This window comes from Glandiceps talaboti, chromosome 11 (assembly GCF_964340395.1).
Source record: "Glandiceps talaboti chromosome 11, keGlaTala1.1, whole genome shotgun sequence".
NCBI lineage: Eukaryota > Metazoa > Hemichordata > Enteropneusta > Spengelidae > Glandiceps > Glandiceps talaboti.
Genome location: NC_135559.1, coordinates 17,129,689 through 17,146,129, shown reverse-complemented (window position 1 = coordinate 17,146,129; position 16,441 = coordinate 17,129,689). Strand labels below are relative to the sequence as shown.

Genomic DNA, 16,441 nt, shown 5'->3' with positions numbered 1-16,441 from the left:
ATTTTTCAATATCTGAATAACCATTCAGTTTATAATACTTTAAATAACGTTCTAAAGGTGGAGTATAATTGACAGCTTTTTGCATTTCGAGAGACTTCATAAATACTTCTTGAATAAATTCTTGAGGTGTTTCGGAGTAAATATTTGCTTGCGTATATGTTAGTAATTCTTTGAAATTCTTATATTGTACTTTTAATCGTGATACTTTATCCGATAATTTTAAGTTTTGGTTTACAACTGTAACGACTATAGGAACAGCTGCTAATAAACTAATAAAAACTGGAATCGCTGGAACGGCAGCTAATGCACCAACACCTGAAATAATTCCACTAGTAATAAGTATCCCTTTATTACCACGACTTAATAATTTATAAGAACGTCTATACGCTCTACATACTCGTATAAGATAATCGACTAGGTCTTGTATCGTTTTAATATTTTGATCAATCATTTGTGTATGGTATCACTTATACTATAGACAATTATACTATATATTTAAAAATATTATTTTTAAAGGTTTGATAACCAAAGTGGAACGATAAGTTATTTTTCTATAACCGCGATCAAAGACCGTAAAACTATGAGTGACTTTAACCCTTTTTTTAGTATGAATTAATCGAGACACAGATGCCGGTATAATTTGTTTGTTTATAACGAATGTTGAATGAAATATTTTAATTTTATCATCGAATTTTATATTAATATTAATTATTGAGCTCTCTTCAATATCCTTAGAAATACTAGCGGAGTCTATAAAATGTTGAATGTGATAAGCTCCTGGTTGAATAAAGTAATCATTTGTATCACTATCAAATATTACTTTATCCGTGTTTATTATATGAGAAAATTCATTTACGAATAATCTAACAACTTTTTTATAATCTAATTCAATTATCGCAATCTCTGGCTCCGATATTGTAGGCTTTGGAGGTGGAATCGGTTTTAATTTAAACGTATTATTTTCATATTCTAAGTGTTATTTAACACCTGTGATTGGTTTCTTAATTTTAATATCACTAAGATCATTGAGAGATAAGCTGCGAGAGTTTATTGTTGCGGTCATTATTACAGTATGTGTATATATAATTAATCTTTTTTTATTTATATTTAAAATACTTTAAAATCTATAAGAAACAAACGTTTCAAAGTTATTGTTTTAATATTTAGAAACTTTAACCCTTCTGTTATTGCGTGTGACACTTCATTTTCCAGTAATCCTTCTGCTAATGTGAACGACGATATTTTTTCTGTAAAAGTAACGTTAATATTATCGTTGACATTTTATTGAAAATCCATCTAAGAAAGTATCGTATTCACCCTCGGTGTTTAATTTAATACATTCGATAATAATGGTACCGCTGGTTACTTTCTTCATATCATCCACTGCCACATCACTAGCACTAGACAATTCTAGTTTAGCCACATCAACAGGTTTCAAAGCAAATGTTTTAAACTGCGTATCTTAAAATAACTTAATATCTCCTTCATCAAGGGCATAATCACAAAACCATTTCCCTGAATTCATATTTCTAATAAAAATATTGTCATTATCTACTAATGTTGTTGTCTCATCCAATTTTAAATGCAGCTTTAAGTTCAACAGGTCTAATCTAGGATCTGGTTCCGGTAAATAAAGTCTGATATCAGCTAAACGAAATGTTTTATCATTGTTATTATAAACTGACACATAAGGAACTCGATCAGTTAAACCATGATCAATGGTTAATGGTTTTTCAAGCTTTTCGACATAATCCCGTGGTAAATCAAAAGTATAGAACGTAGCAGCTCTGTTGCTATACGCAAAACCAAATGGTATATGATATTTTGATACTTTATATTCTTCGATTGTATCATCCACATCATTTAAATCTGCTAAATTATTAGTATGTTCATGGTTTAATTGAACCGCCGATGGTTCTATATTATATATTTTCTTTTCATTTTTCCATCTTAAAACAAAATCTTTATTATTATCTCGTCCGGATAAATTTTTTGCGTTAATATCTCTGAGATCATTAAGTGCATATCCTCGAGGTGTTATCTTACCTAGTCCAAAATCTGATGGCGATGGTACATTATAGTATGTAATGTATGTAATGTATGTAATGTATTTTTTATATTAAATATATAATATATAATATATAATATATACTATAATATTAAAACAATGAAGTTGTATGTAAACAAACAATCTAGTGATATTACTACCAATTTTACAGAAACGCTGGTTGGTTATAAACAGATACGATTATTAGAGTGTAAACTATATAATTCCTGGCATAATATTACGAAAGAAAACAATGAAATTGCTTTTACCGTTAACCTTAAACGATCAGTTAAAAAAGTAGAACCGGGTAGTTACAATGAAGAAACATTATCGCAAGCGATTGGTAGATCGCAATTAATTAATATTAAGAGAATTGTAGCATCGGGAAAAACACAGATGGTACTCGGTGATAATGTTAAAGTAGACTTTTCAAAGCCAAAGAATTTTGCGAGATTACTTGGTTTTGAAGAAAAAGAATATAGTTCACCGGGTATTAGTCCAAACAGAGCAAATTTTCTTACTGTGACTGAATACGTAGTCCATTGCGATATTATAGATACACCTACTAATTACATCAATGGGAAAAGGTCTAATTATTTACAAATTTTAATGCTAGAGGACCAGGATGATATAGGAAAAGCTACTACTTATCCATTTCCCGATAATATTCCAGTACCCATCAATCAAATGTATATAACTAATCTTCGAATTTGGATAACTGATCAAAATAACAATCCAATAGATTTTAATGGTCGGCCAATTTCATTTCTACTCGAGCTAACTTAAAGGTTACTAACGTTACTAACAGTTACTAACGTTACTTACGTTACTTACAGTTACCTAAATTAACGTGACCATATGCTAACGTGTTACAATGATCGAGAACATAGCGTTTATCATTGAAGCAACTCAAAGAAGTCTTATTGATTGTATAACTACCGATCTGATGATTTATCGATCGAATAGTATTCATAGAATGTCTCTTTTGTAAATTTTCAAAAAGGACAGTCTTATATTCCTCGTGAGTAATATTCTTTTTAATAACTATCTTTTTAATACCTTTTGCTTTTCGGGTTGACGAAGTTTCCATGATATAAGAGTACATTTTACTTCGAAGTCCGATAAATTCAGTGATTGGTAAACCGGCACATTCATCTTTCATTTTACCGATTACTTTTTTATTAAAACCAAAATAGTATGGACTCTCAGTTGAGTAATCACTATTATCGAACAGGTCTTTGTCTCGATAGAAATCTTTATAGGGATCAATAGCTTTAATTTCATACATTAATGAGTCGGTATCTGTGAATAACAACTTGGCTAATGAACCATATTTTTCTTTGATATAGTTGTAATGAAAGTCATACATTAAAGTTTTGGATAAATCAAGAATACTCATCCCAACATATAAAGGTTGGTTTAGGGTTAATCTTTCCTTTTTGTTTTCAACAGCAACCAATCCTTTAGTTATAATTTTTTGCGTAACAAACGTTGGTTTAGATACTAATTAATTTTTTGATTTGTTTTTCCGTCGTACATAATTTTATATTACGATGCTTACGTACATTCATCATGGTTCGTCCAAATACAGAGTTGTTCATTAGTTTGAAGAAATCTTTTTCGAATGCATTTCTTGCTTTCTTTCTTTTTTCCGTGTTAAATAAAATGTATTGCGACATCCATTTTGATTGATTAAACTCAATAGCTCTGTGGATTTTAGTGATTTTTAAACCAAGTGATAAATATTGTTTTAAGTTTTGGAAATGAAGTACGTAATTCCTTTTTGGTTTCAAAGTTGTAGTTAATTTCTCTATATTTCCACATTTGATATTAAATAAGTCACGTATCTTTATTATGCGGAGATAACATATCTTCGGTAATACATAATCTCTCAGAAGCTAAAGGATAATCGTTGTGGAGATCGTGCAACTCGTTAGGATACTCAAGATCGACTTCAAGAATTAATCCACGTTCACTTTCATTGGTATAATTATCTAAGTCTTTACAGTCAAGCGAATCAAGCTCGCCAAGGTCATTTACATCAACCCATTTAAATCCATCCGTTGGTAAAGATTGAACCATTGCCCAACCATATAAATTATTTGCATCTAAATACATTATGTATTTTGATTCTTGAGTAGGATCATAATCTTTCATGTATGGATTGTTTGCCTTTGCATGGCCAGCGGATATATATGAAATACCTCCACGAAGACCCTTTTCTATAAATAGATGCATATCTATATCCGTTAATAATTCGAGATTAATTTTAGTCATTTTTAAGCAGGCGTCCCAAGATAATCCTGGAGCGCTGAAGTAATGGCAGGGGTCGAGATTATAGTATAGATTGCATGTTTTTCGGAAATTTTCAAATACATCAGTTAATAAAAGTACATCAGTTTTAAGGTACAGATCATGGTAATCACCCATGGTTTGCATATTAAAATGCTTCCATATATCTTGCGCATGCTCATAATCTTCATCGGTAATACCAGTCTCATTTAGAATAGAATAAAATGTTTCCTTTAGTGGAAGATTAATGTCATTGAATTTTTTGGTGGAATCCATATAATCGTAAGGATATACACCCTTTCTCGTTAATAATTTTAAACTATTAGGGAATTCCTTTTCTGTGTATTTAAAATCACTCGTGTTATTAACGAGTTTTTCTAATGAAGCATTCAAGAAATTTAAACTATCTATGAAGACTAAATTAGTACCAACCATTATAGCCATAAACTTTTCCATAGAATGTGGGATAATACTAATCTTTTCATTAAAATTTTCAAGGGTTTGTATGATGAAATGACTGTCATATCCTTTTAAATTGTGGAATATAACGGGTATTTTCTTCGTTACTTGGAAATTGATATTACAAGATTCATGCGCTGAACCACGGTATTTACCGGTAATATGACAATGATCACGGACTCGTTTATCGGTTTTCTCGTATAGCGTTTCACAAATATGACATTGCGTCGCTTTTTGAAAACAGTTTTCATCATTTTTACTCATACACAGAGGCTTGTTAAAATGTCGTTGTTTAATATCCTTACAATAATCAACTTCCGATAACATCATTTCCATGAATTTCTTGGATGCCTCTGGCCCTCTGTAAATAACACTTTTTTTACTAAATGTGTCATCGTAACAACAGACTAGTTTATAACCGAAACTACATACTTCATGCTTTTGGTAATGTTGCGTAAATACCGTATTATTGCTAATACATGTATTCACTTTTTCGGTTATAGATTCAAAATCTGCGTAAATAACAAATTTAATTGTTTCGGATAATTTTTAAATGATAACCATTTATTTTCTTCGGTTGGTAACCGTATTCATGGTTCCACTCCTGTCAATCAAACAGAACTCTTAGCCAATCACAACACAGCAATGTCACGCCTGCTTACAGCCGCCATTTTGTCCCACATTGATCGACACTGTACTAGTGAATGTACGACACGTACGTGATTGAGCTGCAGTATTGCCGTTCCAGATTGTAACCGTGTTTTTGCGACAGTTCAAACGAAAATGGTGAAACGATGTGCTTGGGGTACGTGCAAATCAGATGAGCGGTATCTGGGCACTAAACCTACTATCCACTTTGTACCATTCCCCAAACCGAAAACACAACTAGAAAAATGTCTGCGGTGGATAAAGGCGTGTGGCAGACCACACTACCAACTAAATACCGACAAAATCAATAAACACAAGTATGTCTGTTCTAAGGTAAGAATTATATATCTATACAAATTTACAAATGGTTAAAATTAACTGTTACAGTGTTCTTATTTTGCATTTTTCGCATCGTGCAAGAATGTTTGTACTGAACTTCTGAAGCTGAACGATCGTTTGCAAAAATCGAACCATGGCCTCGATCCAAAGGGCAATGTTGTCTGCTTGAACTATTCTTCTTTTTGGTTAACATTTAAGTTCCTGGTTCAAATTTAAACAAACCCAGAGGTGTTTTCAGTAATTTAGACCCCTCAATCGACAGGTTACTCTAAAATTACTTTTCAAGATGTATGCGATGTGCCGTATTTATGGATTGATTAGAGAATGTACTTAGTTCGTTGAATTAGATTCACCTTCATATTCAACTTACAGCCGTTTGTGTTTATTTTTAAAAACAGCACTTTCCGGGTTCTAATGGCCCAACTGATGTGTGTCCTGACCCGCTGCCAGCAGATGGCAGTTCATATACACCAACAAGACCCCCACCAAAGCGAAAGGACAAGTGTGATGGTGATTTGTCTACTGTGCAGCCGTCAAAGAGAAAATGTCTAGCGCACATATTCGACAATGATCCTGTGTAAGTGAATGTTTAAATTTTCGTTTAGTAGACATGGTTTATGATGGTTCTGTTCAAGTCATTTGTAGTATATGTTTGTTTAAAAGTTTTAATAAAAATAAATTACCAGTGTATTAATATTCAGAACAATACAAACAATATAGATGAGTGACTTGTATTTTCAAATGTAGAGAAAACATACATTGTAATTTGTACATCATCATTCATTGACTTTGTGTCATTTTATGTATAATGGACAATATATCTGATCTCTTCACTCCCCCCTCCCCTTTCAATATGAATGCATATATGTAATATATACTATAAATCATTTTTTTTCATAGTGTATCCATACATCCGCCATTGATTAGCAGCAGTGGCCTTGTTACGGAGAGAAATGTAGGGACTCAGACAGAATGTGCTTGTAAGTACCAATGTTATTAGTCTAGTTCAAGTATAGTATACAACAGAGTTATGATTACTACGATCATCTCCACTCACTAGGTCTAGTCAAAGGTACCAATAAACCTGTTAATCTGGCTAAACCACCTGCTGGGCCAAGAGTAAACAGTGTCAGTAGTAATCCATCACAAACCAACAGGCAGTTGTAATTAGTTACTTCCTTTAGACAATTGCTAATATCTACTACAGAACTCTTCATAACAGTTGTCATGTTTATATCAACACTGTTGGGGTAGCACAGATTTCTTTGCTAGAGTAATGACCTCTATATATAGTGAGTGGAGATGATTGTGGTAATCGTAAATATATTGTATAGGAACTAGCCTTACAATGTTATTATATTGTGTATCAAACTGTACAATTTATAGCTCTCATTCTTCTAAAAAAAAAAACATGGAGTTGAGCAGGTGTCCTCTTACGCCAAATCTATTTCAAATTTCTGTACCACCATACATTGACAAAAAAACTTGTGTCATAAGATTTCTACCCAACTGTAAAATGTGTAAAAGATAAACAGTACTTTCTTTACTGACACAAGTAGCATTCTAGACATCAATCTACACACATCATTTTTGTCAACTTATTAATCAGAAACAATCACAATCAGTTTTATTATTCATATATTTTATTGGGGCTGCATACAAGTATGCCTGGGACACATACTATTGTGAAAGTCACACTATTACATACTATTATTACATATTACTTTTTGCAAAGGTATGGTTTTGCATACTTTTGGAAAAATGCACAGAGCTTCTGCAACATCTCCTGCATGTACTCAACATCTGGCAATATTCGTTGAATAAAAACATCTATCTGTGTAAATACAACAAAATCACAAAATTCTGCTCCTGTTACCATCAACTGGCCCTGTACTTGAGCAAAATATGGATGGGTTCTTTTGAGCACTATTTCACCATCAGGTCCTCGATGCAACATGAAATTTGGCACTTCATTCACTGCCTGGTCGATGGTAAGGTTTCTTGCACAGTATGGGCACTTACATTCCATAATTCCACACTTTCCATGGTCGCATACTTTTCCATCTGGGGTCCCACCTAAAAAGCTAAATTCTGTATTTACAACAAGACCACAGTCATGGATATGTCTGCATGTGTGTACTTCAAGGTATTTTGATTTTGCTTTTGGCTCATTGCGTTTTCCATATTCTAATGAAGCAGCTGTGATCGATTTATGTTGGAACAAACTATTCAGAAACTTTTCAGATGGAGCAGATTTCCTGTTTAAAATTCTACCGAAATTTGATGCTGTTAAACGACATGCTCGTGACTTAATCCAAGTTTCGTTGTTTGCTTGTCCCCTTGTCTCTATTTCAAGTGTCTCTGGGTCAATTTGAGAATGTTCTTTATTCAAGGTACGATACTCCTCTGGTAGCTTTATTGGTGCTGTTTTTGGGAGGGTTGTTGGTCCACAGCCCATACCATCAGATACTTTAGAGGTTTTCATGTTGTTCATCTGAAAGAAAAGGCAATGACAAGTTCATTATAGATTACAAAATTAAATATTTGTGTGTTTTTATCTTACAGGGACATCACCTCTTGACCTACTTGTGCAAACTGCTGAAATGTCGAGATTAGAAAACAAACTGGAAGAAAAGGATGCCACCATAAAAAAACTTCAATCTGAGATAACAGAAAGGGACCTAAAAATCAAGAAACTTCAGCAGGATGTCACAAATAATTGTAAATTTGGTGTTGATTGTGTACTGAGAAATCAAAAGAAACTTAAGGGCCTTTTTAAATACTATACTGGAATTAGTTATGTTAGATTTTTAGCCTTGTTATCATTTCTTTTACCAAATGATACTGTGTTATCTTACAAGAAAGTTAGGACAGATATAAAAAACCTAGCAGGTAAAGATTGTCTCTTGTTATGTTTGTGTCGTTTACGGCATAATTTTGGACTGCGAGACTTAGCAGTAAGGTTTGGTTTAGGACTACAGTCAGCTGGGGATGTCTTTAATACATGGATTGACCACATGTATTGGAAGTTAGGTCAAATTAGTATTTGGCCACACAGGAGTATTATTATGAATAAAATGCCTGCAGATTTTAAAAGGGACTTTCCAAGAACTGTCATACTGATAGACTGTACTGAATTAAAGACACAACAACCCAGTGCGTTGGCCCTTAAAAGTCAGTTGTATAGTGATTATAAGTCAAGTACGACACTTAAGAGTTTAATAGGATGTGATCCGTGTGGATCATTACTTTTTGTGTCCGAGTTATTTACAGGGAATATATCAGATGTACAGATATCTGAACAGAGTGGATTTTTAAAATTGTTGAAACAATTCCTAGATAATGGATATCTTATCCCAGGTGATGCTATCATGTCTGATAAAGGATTCACAATTCAGAAAGAAATATCTGAACTTGGCTTGCAACTAAATATTCCTCCTTTTATATCATCATCTTCTCAGATGTCAGTGGCAGATACACAGATTACAGAAAAAATAGCAAAACACAGAATCCATATTGAACGCCTCATTGCTAAAATAAAGACTTTTAAAATTGTTTCAGACATTATACAAGCCACTCTTTTTGAGAAGATCAATAATATTTGGTCAGTGTGTTGTTATCTGACTCTATTTCAAGATGTCTTTGTGAAAGAGAAAACACAATAAACAAATAACTGGCAGGACTACTATATACACTCTGTTAATTTGTGGTGTCTTTTATTTACATATCACATCACATATTAAAATATATCCATCAAGGAGTTGTTGATTATTTCACATACCTGATAGGATAACATAGATCCCAACTGCACTTCCCCAAAAGATGTATCTGTTGTTGGTACATCATCTGATACAGTATATGCCAAGGGTGTTCCTTTCAGATTCTGTAATATGCCTATGTCAGTTGAAGTTACTTTTGGTAACCTGAAACATTTGTAAAACACAATTATAGGAGTTAATTACCTGAGTATTTAATCTGATAATACACATCCTTTTGAAGAAACCCACAAAATGTTTCTGTGTACTTGGCATCAAATTATGTATTTGCTGCACAAGTGTGTGGTGTGATTCAATTAGTATTTGATGTGTTTAAACGAGACTGATACTATAGCATATTGTAAGACTTGTGGCTAGCAAAATGGCTATGACACACACATATATGACAGATTTTAATAAATCATCCAATGTTGACATATCCTTTCTAAAGAGATGCCCTCAGAAATGAAATCAAAACATTTTAACTTTTCCCAAGTATACAAAAGTTTGCAACATGAAAATGTAATGACAAAATCATAAATTATAAATCATGATGGTGTACTGTTTCTTACTTCTTATTACTGTCAACCTGACAGACTATTGGTCTTCTCTTTCTCGTTTCAATGGTTGGTCTTGCAACTACAACATGATTTATTGGGACTGGTTTTATCTTTGGTCCCCTTGGAACATGCCACTGTTGTGGAATGCTGGTACAGCTCAGCTGTGCTGGTACATTAGTGAAGTTGTGTAGCTTCAATCCTTGTAGTGATTTTATCAAACCGATGACATGTGAACAGTGGCCACTTAACCTGAAATGAAAATAAATAGCAGTCAGTGTTCAGTTGTTAACAAAATGTATAGACAGGCAGTTACTAGTATACAACGCAACAACAAGGATCGTGCACGTACATGTACAGGGTCTAAGTACGGCGGCAGGATGTTGCGGATACGGGTAGACATGCAGTATGGGCGAGGTACCGGTACATACACATACAGTCTGACCCTCCATGGAAATATTGACTTCATTCAACATACCGGAGTAATAATAAAATAATATCATGAAAAGTTTCCAAACAAAATCAACTCCTTTCATTAGTAGTTAGCGGAAACTATATTTGTATGATTCATGAATATGTCAGGCCAGGGCGAGATGAAAGCGATACGGAAGTTGCGTCTACGCAGTGTTTACACAACAGGCAAACACAAAGTTCAAAGTTGAAGTACGTTTGTTCATATACCTTCCTACGTACGTAGAGGCTTACGTATTTCTTTTGTGATAACAGCAACAAATAATACAATTTTAGCAATACTGGTGAATTGTTTAAACATTATAAAAAATTAAACTTACCCTGCCTTACAAGAACAGTTTGCATTCGTCACTTTCCTCAGTACTCGTGAAATGTCAACTTCAATTTTGTGCGGTGACTCGGACTTCCTCATTGATCGCCAGCATCGCGCCAATACTTTCAAATCATTACTAGCGTTATTTATCTTAATGTCATGAACATAACCTTGAGTAAAATAATTGAGTCCTTTATCCTGTGCCTTTGTGGAAAGACTTGAAACTCCAGGGAGGTAGGCAATTGAGATATCGTCGGGTACGCTCTGCAGACGATCTCCATACGAATTTGCCGCCATGTTTTATTATCAGAACAATGTCCCACAAACTCAAAGCTTGTGGGGCGTAGCAACAGTAACCATGGTGGGCGGGGCTTATTACGTAATGTGGAACCATGAATAGCCTGCGTCTTGTTTATTTCAAAACAAATGGGACTATGTAGATTTAAAATCTCTACGGTTGAAAAATGTTGCAAACAATATCTACAAAAATGTTTTATTCCATTATGTTTTGTTATACCATGCATGAATCGATTAAAGTCTTTGATCCAAACATAATGTTTTTGATTATCACCTCGAGTTATTAGTAGTAAATCAAGATGATCTTCACTAGTTTGTTTACTAATATAAATTGGATATGCTTGTTTGTTACTATAACCAAATACGGAAATAGATATATTATTTTGGTTTTCGATTTTAGGAATTTGTTTTATGGTTACTGGAAATGTGATTCCTCTATAATCTAAATCGTTAATATGTTTACTGTATCTCGATGGTCGATTTTTATTAATTTCAACTGGGAACTTATACGCTAAATGGCACCATTTAAAGCACTCATTATCATTATTTTGTATGTTAATGAGGCCCTTCATTGGGTGTTGTAGTTCTTTCGGCAATTTTATATACGAGTTACCTTGTAAAGGCTCGTATCTTACAATATTTACATAAAAATTAAGAAGTGTTTTTATTTGCCAACCAGAACCTTCACGTAGCCATTTAGCGATGTGTTCAAGAATTCTTTCGAAACTTACGCTCATTTGTTCGTCTATTTGATCAGTATTTGTAATTACTAATGGACTGCTATTAAAATAACCATTATTTGTTATTTCATTTATCTCTGTATCCATATTGTTTACGTTGCTTACGTTACCGTTTAAGTTGTATTTAACAAATTTTATATTCAAGGTTAATATTGCTTTTATTCCACCTTGATCTTCTAAATTTTGTTTTAAAAGTTCTTTTATTAAATATTTATTTTCAATTAATTGCGTATGAGGTTCATTCGCAGTAATATCAATTTCATATGACTTAACGTTGCCTCTAAAAGCTCTCTCGAGTTCACGGTATTTAGGTGGTATTAAAACACCACCAACGTGACGATAGCCTTTATTAATAAAAGTTTGATACGTATCATTTCCTATTTTAATCATGCGTTTGGTAATAGGATTAATATTGTTCCGCCAATGGTCGGGGAAGACCACTAGGTATCGACCAATCTAAGATATTCTCAGGCAACGGCTGTAGATTGCCATTCCGTATAAGTTTATTATATACGCATCCACCAACTGTTATCATTCGCTTAGTGAGTGGGTTCAAAATCTTTGTCATATAAACCCTAGGTAAATGTTGTAAATCGCCATTCTGTAAAAGTTTATTGTATGCACATCCGCCAACTGTTATCATTCGCTTAGTGCGTGGGTTCAAAATCTTTGTCATATTGTATATATAATCAAAAGATTTTTAATATTCAAATATAAATTTATTAGTTCAATTGGGGTTTTTTTAACTGTAAAAACTTACAACTTTTCTTTTTATGTATATATAATGAAGGATAACTACTTAATTTTTTACCACATTCACAAAAATAAGCTCTCTTAGGTTATTTAACGCAAGGTGTACTTCTGTTAAAATGTATCTTTAAGTGACCTTCGTATGTATATGCAAATTTACATTTATTACATACGAATTCAGGAAAAACACGTCCGCATGTTAGACATGCATCAGGATGTTCACGTTTTTTATTCTCGCAGGAATGTTTTATATTTAAATGTTTGATAAAATTTTGTTTTTGTTTAAAACATTGGTTACATTTGTCACATTTGAATTCTGGTGCCGATCTACCGCAAGTGAGGCAATTCTCTCGTATAAGACAAATCCGAAATCCAGAACAATAGTTTGACATTTCGATTAATGGTCTTTGTATGTATATACATATCTATTCTTATCTGTTTAATTGAATAACCTGACATTGATAACCTTTATAATCTGACCTAGAAACAGTATGAAAAGAGTGAAAATATTTGTGACATGTTGAAACATATTTAGTGCGTTAGCTTAACCAACTTGTCCTACTATGCAGCTACGCTATAGTAACCTACTACGCTGCTATGCTTAAACATTCCTGTGGTAGCCTGAGGCGGCAGATGTGACCTGAGGCGACAGCTGTGACCTGAGGCGGCAGTTCACTTAGAGAGATACATTTTACTAATGTATGTAATTAGCCGACTCATAACAGCGTGACTGATGATTGTATGTATATACATATATTATTATTATCTGTTTAATTAAACATCTGTGACCTCACTAAGCGGTTAATTTACTTATAACAGCTACAACAAATTTAGTCATTTTTTAATCAATTTTTATGGATAAGCTTTATTTTATCTTTTAATAGATTATATAGATATAAAAAAATATATTAATAAATTTATTAATATAAGAAAGAGACTTTATTTGGCTATATAATAGATTAAAATAGAAGTGATCCAAAATTCTCCTTTTTCATACTACTAATAAGTACAATTGACTTAAAATGATTCATCCATATACTTTGTAAATAAGACATTATAGCAATCCCTCTTAAAAACATCAACTGCATCTATTTTACGCAAATGTACAGGTAGATTATTAAAATCTTTGGCTCCTCTTACTGTAAATGACTTTTTAAAAAACTCAGTTTTGGCTCTAGGTATTTCTAAAAGGTGCTGATCAGCTGACCGTAAATTTCGTGTGGGACAGTATAGGTTAAACAGAGCATTTACATTATCAGGTGCAACTTTTTTTATAGCTTTAAATACAAGGACAAGTCTGTTTAACTGTAGTTTTAATGTCAGGGGTAACCATTTTAGACGAAGATAAAGATCTTTTGTTGGTACTGTATGATCAGTGTCTAGAATTAATCTCATACAGCGTCTTTGAATACGCTCTAATACTTGAATGTTAACAGCCGATGTAGTACCCCACACATTAGAACAGTAGCATAAATAGGGTAGAATAAAGCTACAGTAAAATATTTTTCTGGAATGTACTGTAAGGAAATGTTTCATTCTCGATAAAAGATATAGATTTGGCTTAACTTTGGATTCTATATACCTTATGTGATCAGACCACTCCAGGTTATGCTGTAACATAACACCAAGTAAGTTTTCGCTCTTTACACAATCTAATTGTATATTGTCGTTTATATTTTTATGAAGTTGCCGTTCCTCGATCTATTTTCGAGTACCAGTGTGCATGGTTCGTACAAGTTTAATTATATGAATATTGCATTGGCATCTTTAGCCATGGGCATCATGGCACAATAAAGCTAAGATTGTGAATATATAAAATAACAAAATGAAAATAGAATTTAAAAACGAAACAAAAAAACCCAGTTTTTCCTATTGTAGAGGTAGATTTCTGATGTAATAATGCATGTGATGTGTGAGTTCGAGAAATATATCGTGTCAAAATGAACGTTGGTGGCTCACTTCTGTAGCGAGTGTCGGATGATACATTGTTGCAATTGGTTGCTAAGGGCGAGGACGCGCTCGCTCATGTCACCTTCTCCGCACACTATAACATAGACAGGGTATGCAATACAAATTTACACATTTCAACGTTTACACATTCACGACCAAACATGACCTACAAAAATTTCACAATTCATCGACACTGTCTTACAAGTAAATATTCTATAACCAGAATGTCCATATTTTAACGATAACCCATGAAAATATAAAGGAAAAACTACGCCGATTTTCTGGATACGTGCGTTACCGATTAACGTAACATGGTACTCGCAGAGAGCCCCGCGTGTTGCTGTTTCGTCGCAAAGCAGGCATTGCCGTAATGTACGATAGCTGTGTTCACATGTGTGTTTCGATCAATCTCGCCTCGATGGTGTACGTCCTTGACCTTGTTGCGATCGGCTTTGTTTATCTTCAAGTTGTGGGTAAGGCCATGGAAGTATAACCCACGGTAACACCTATGTGTTTGTTTTGACATCATCATTATTATGTAGAACAGGTGAACAAAATAACTATGGGTGGTCATGTTATCAGACCAGACCTGAATTATAGATTGTGTAAGATAATACCAATTCAGTTTACCACAGACAAGAAGTTTTTGTGTCAACCAATCTCATTTTAGTTTGGGTAATTAGGTCTCTAGTCAAGTTCCTATATGGTATTGTTACGATTTAATTACCGCCACTCACAGTATAGTCCAAGTTGTTACTCTAGATAGAAGTCCTAAGATGCATGAGATGTAATTTAAAATTCATCCACAGACACCCACACAGCCATTAACATCAAGTCTTTGTTAATCAATCACAACATTCTAACCAATAACACAGTCCCTCATAAAGTTAGTGTTTATTGGGCTGCAGTTATGTAATGTCATATGGTACATTTATCAGCTTAGGAGACTGTTTACTTCATTATAACAGTTGGGGTTCACTGATTGGATGAACAACTTTTTGTTCTGATTAATTGATTTTGACCAGACATGGTTTAATTAGAGACCCCTTGGAGCATACTGACTATTAGATATCACTCCCCAATATTTGTCTTCTTTTAACTAATGAGGTAAATATGTGAACTAAGAATCTTATCTTTGTCACTCCAGATCAAAAGACAAATAGTGACAAAATGCTTCAATCACAAGTATTTTCTGGCTGAAATCCAGAGTAAAGAAAAGATTTTCAGAATAATATAATAATTCGCATATCTCTGAAGCATAATGTGTTGAATATTTGGAAAAGTAATGATAACATGATCTTTATTGCGTTTAAATTGAACACTGCAAAACCATGATTGTGTAGACTGTGTTGTTGTGAAACGATGTAGAACAACCTGGGTATAAATTAGATTGGAGCATGGCCAATCTAGAACTGAAGGAAAGATTGATTGACATACGACATTTGCATATTTATTTTCTGTTTGAAAGCATAGTGCAACTTTGCTTTACATTATGACACATCATAGGCAAGTCATCAGAAAGATAAAAGATTACATGAGTTTGGCCACTGGGGGCGCTGTTTACAAAATCATATTCATTGTAACACCCCCACCATCACCACCCACCATATTAGTATTTTACAGAAGTGAAACTCTGATTGAAATTAATGTGTGAACTTTAGTTTATTTAGATTTGATATATACTCAACTATATTTACTTGATATGAAACTTAGAACTCTATACTTGTTATTCACACCTCGTCTTACTACAATGATCATATATAGTCCCAACATCAAAACGTCAAAACTAAAAGACGCATTAACAAAACATTGGGAAATGCTAC

The 16,441-nt window shown here is 33.4% G+C and overlaps 2 protein-coding genes across 2 annotated transcripts; one reads left to right on the top strand and one right to left on the bottom strand.

The window, feature by feature from the left end:
• The first annotated feature begins 6,329 nt into the window (after positions 1 to 6,329).
• LOC144442608 (uncharacterized) lies at positions 6,330 to 9,450 on the top strand. Its single transcript, XM_078131987.1, has 3 exons — positions 6,330 to 6,362; positions 6,686 to 6,765; positions 8,351 to 9,450. The coding sequence occupies exon 3, from the start codon at positions 8,389 to 8,391 to the stop codon at positions 9,448 to 9,450; it is 1,062 nt and encodes a 353-aa protein (XP_077988113.1). The 5' UTR covers positions 6,330 to 6,362; positions 6,686 to 6,765; positions 8,351 to 8,388.
• LOC144442556 (uncharacterized) lies at positions 7,445 to 11,262 on the bottom strand. The gene is made up of 4 exons (XM_078131933.1): positions 10,889 to 11,262; positions 10,113 to 10,349; positions 9,567 to 9,708; positions 7,445 to 8,279 (listed from the first exon to the last, which is right to left on the bottom strand). Exons 1-4 carry the CDS (start codon positions 11,176 to 11,178, stop codon positions 7,506 to 7,508), a joined length of 1,443 nt encoding a protein of 480 aa, XP_077988059.1. The 5' UTR covers positions 11,179 to 11,262; the 3' UTR covers positions 7,445 to 7,505.
• Between the last annotated feature and the right edge of the window lie 5,179 nt (positions 11,263 to 16,441).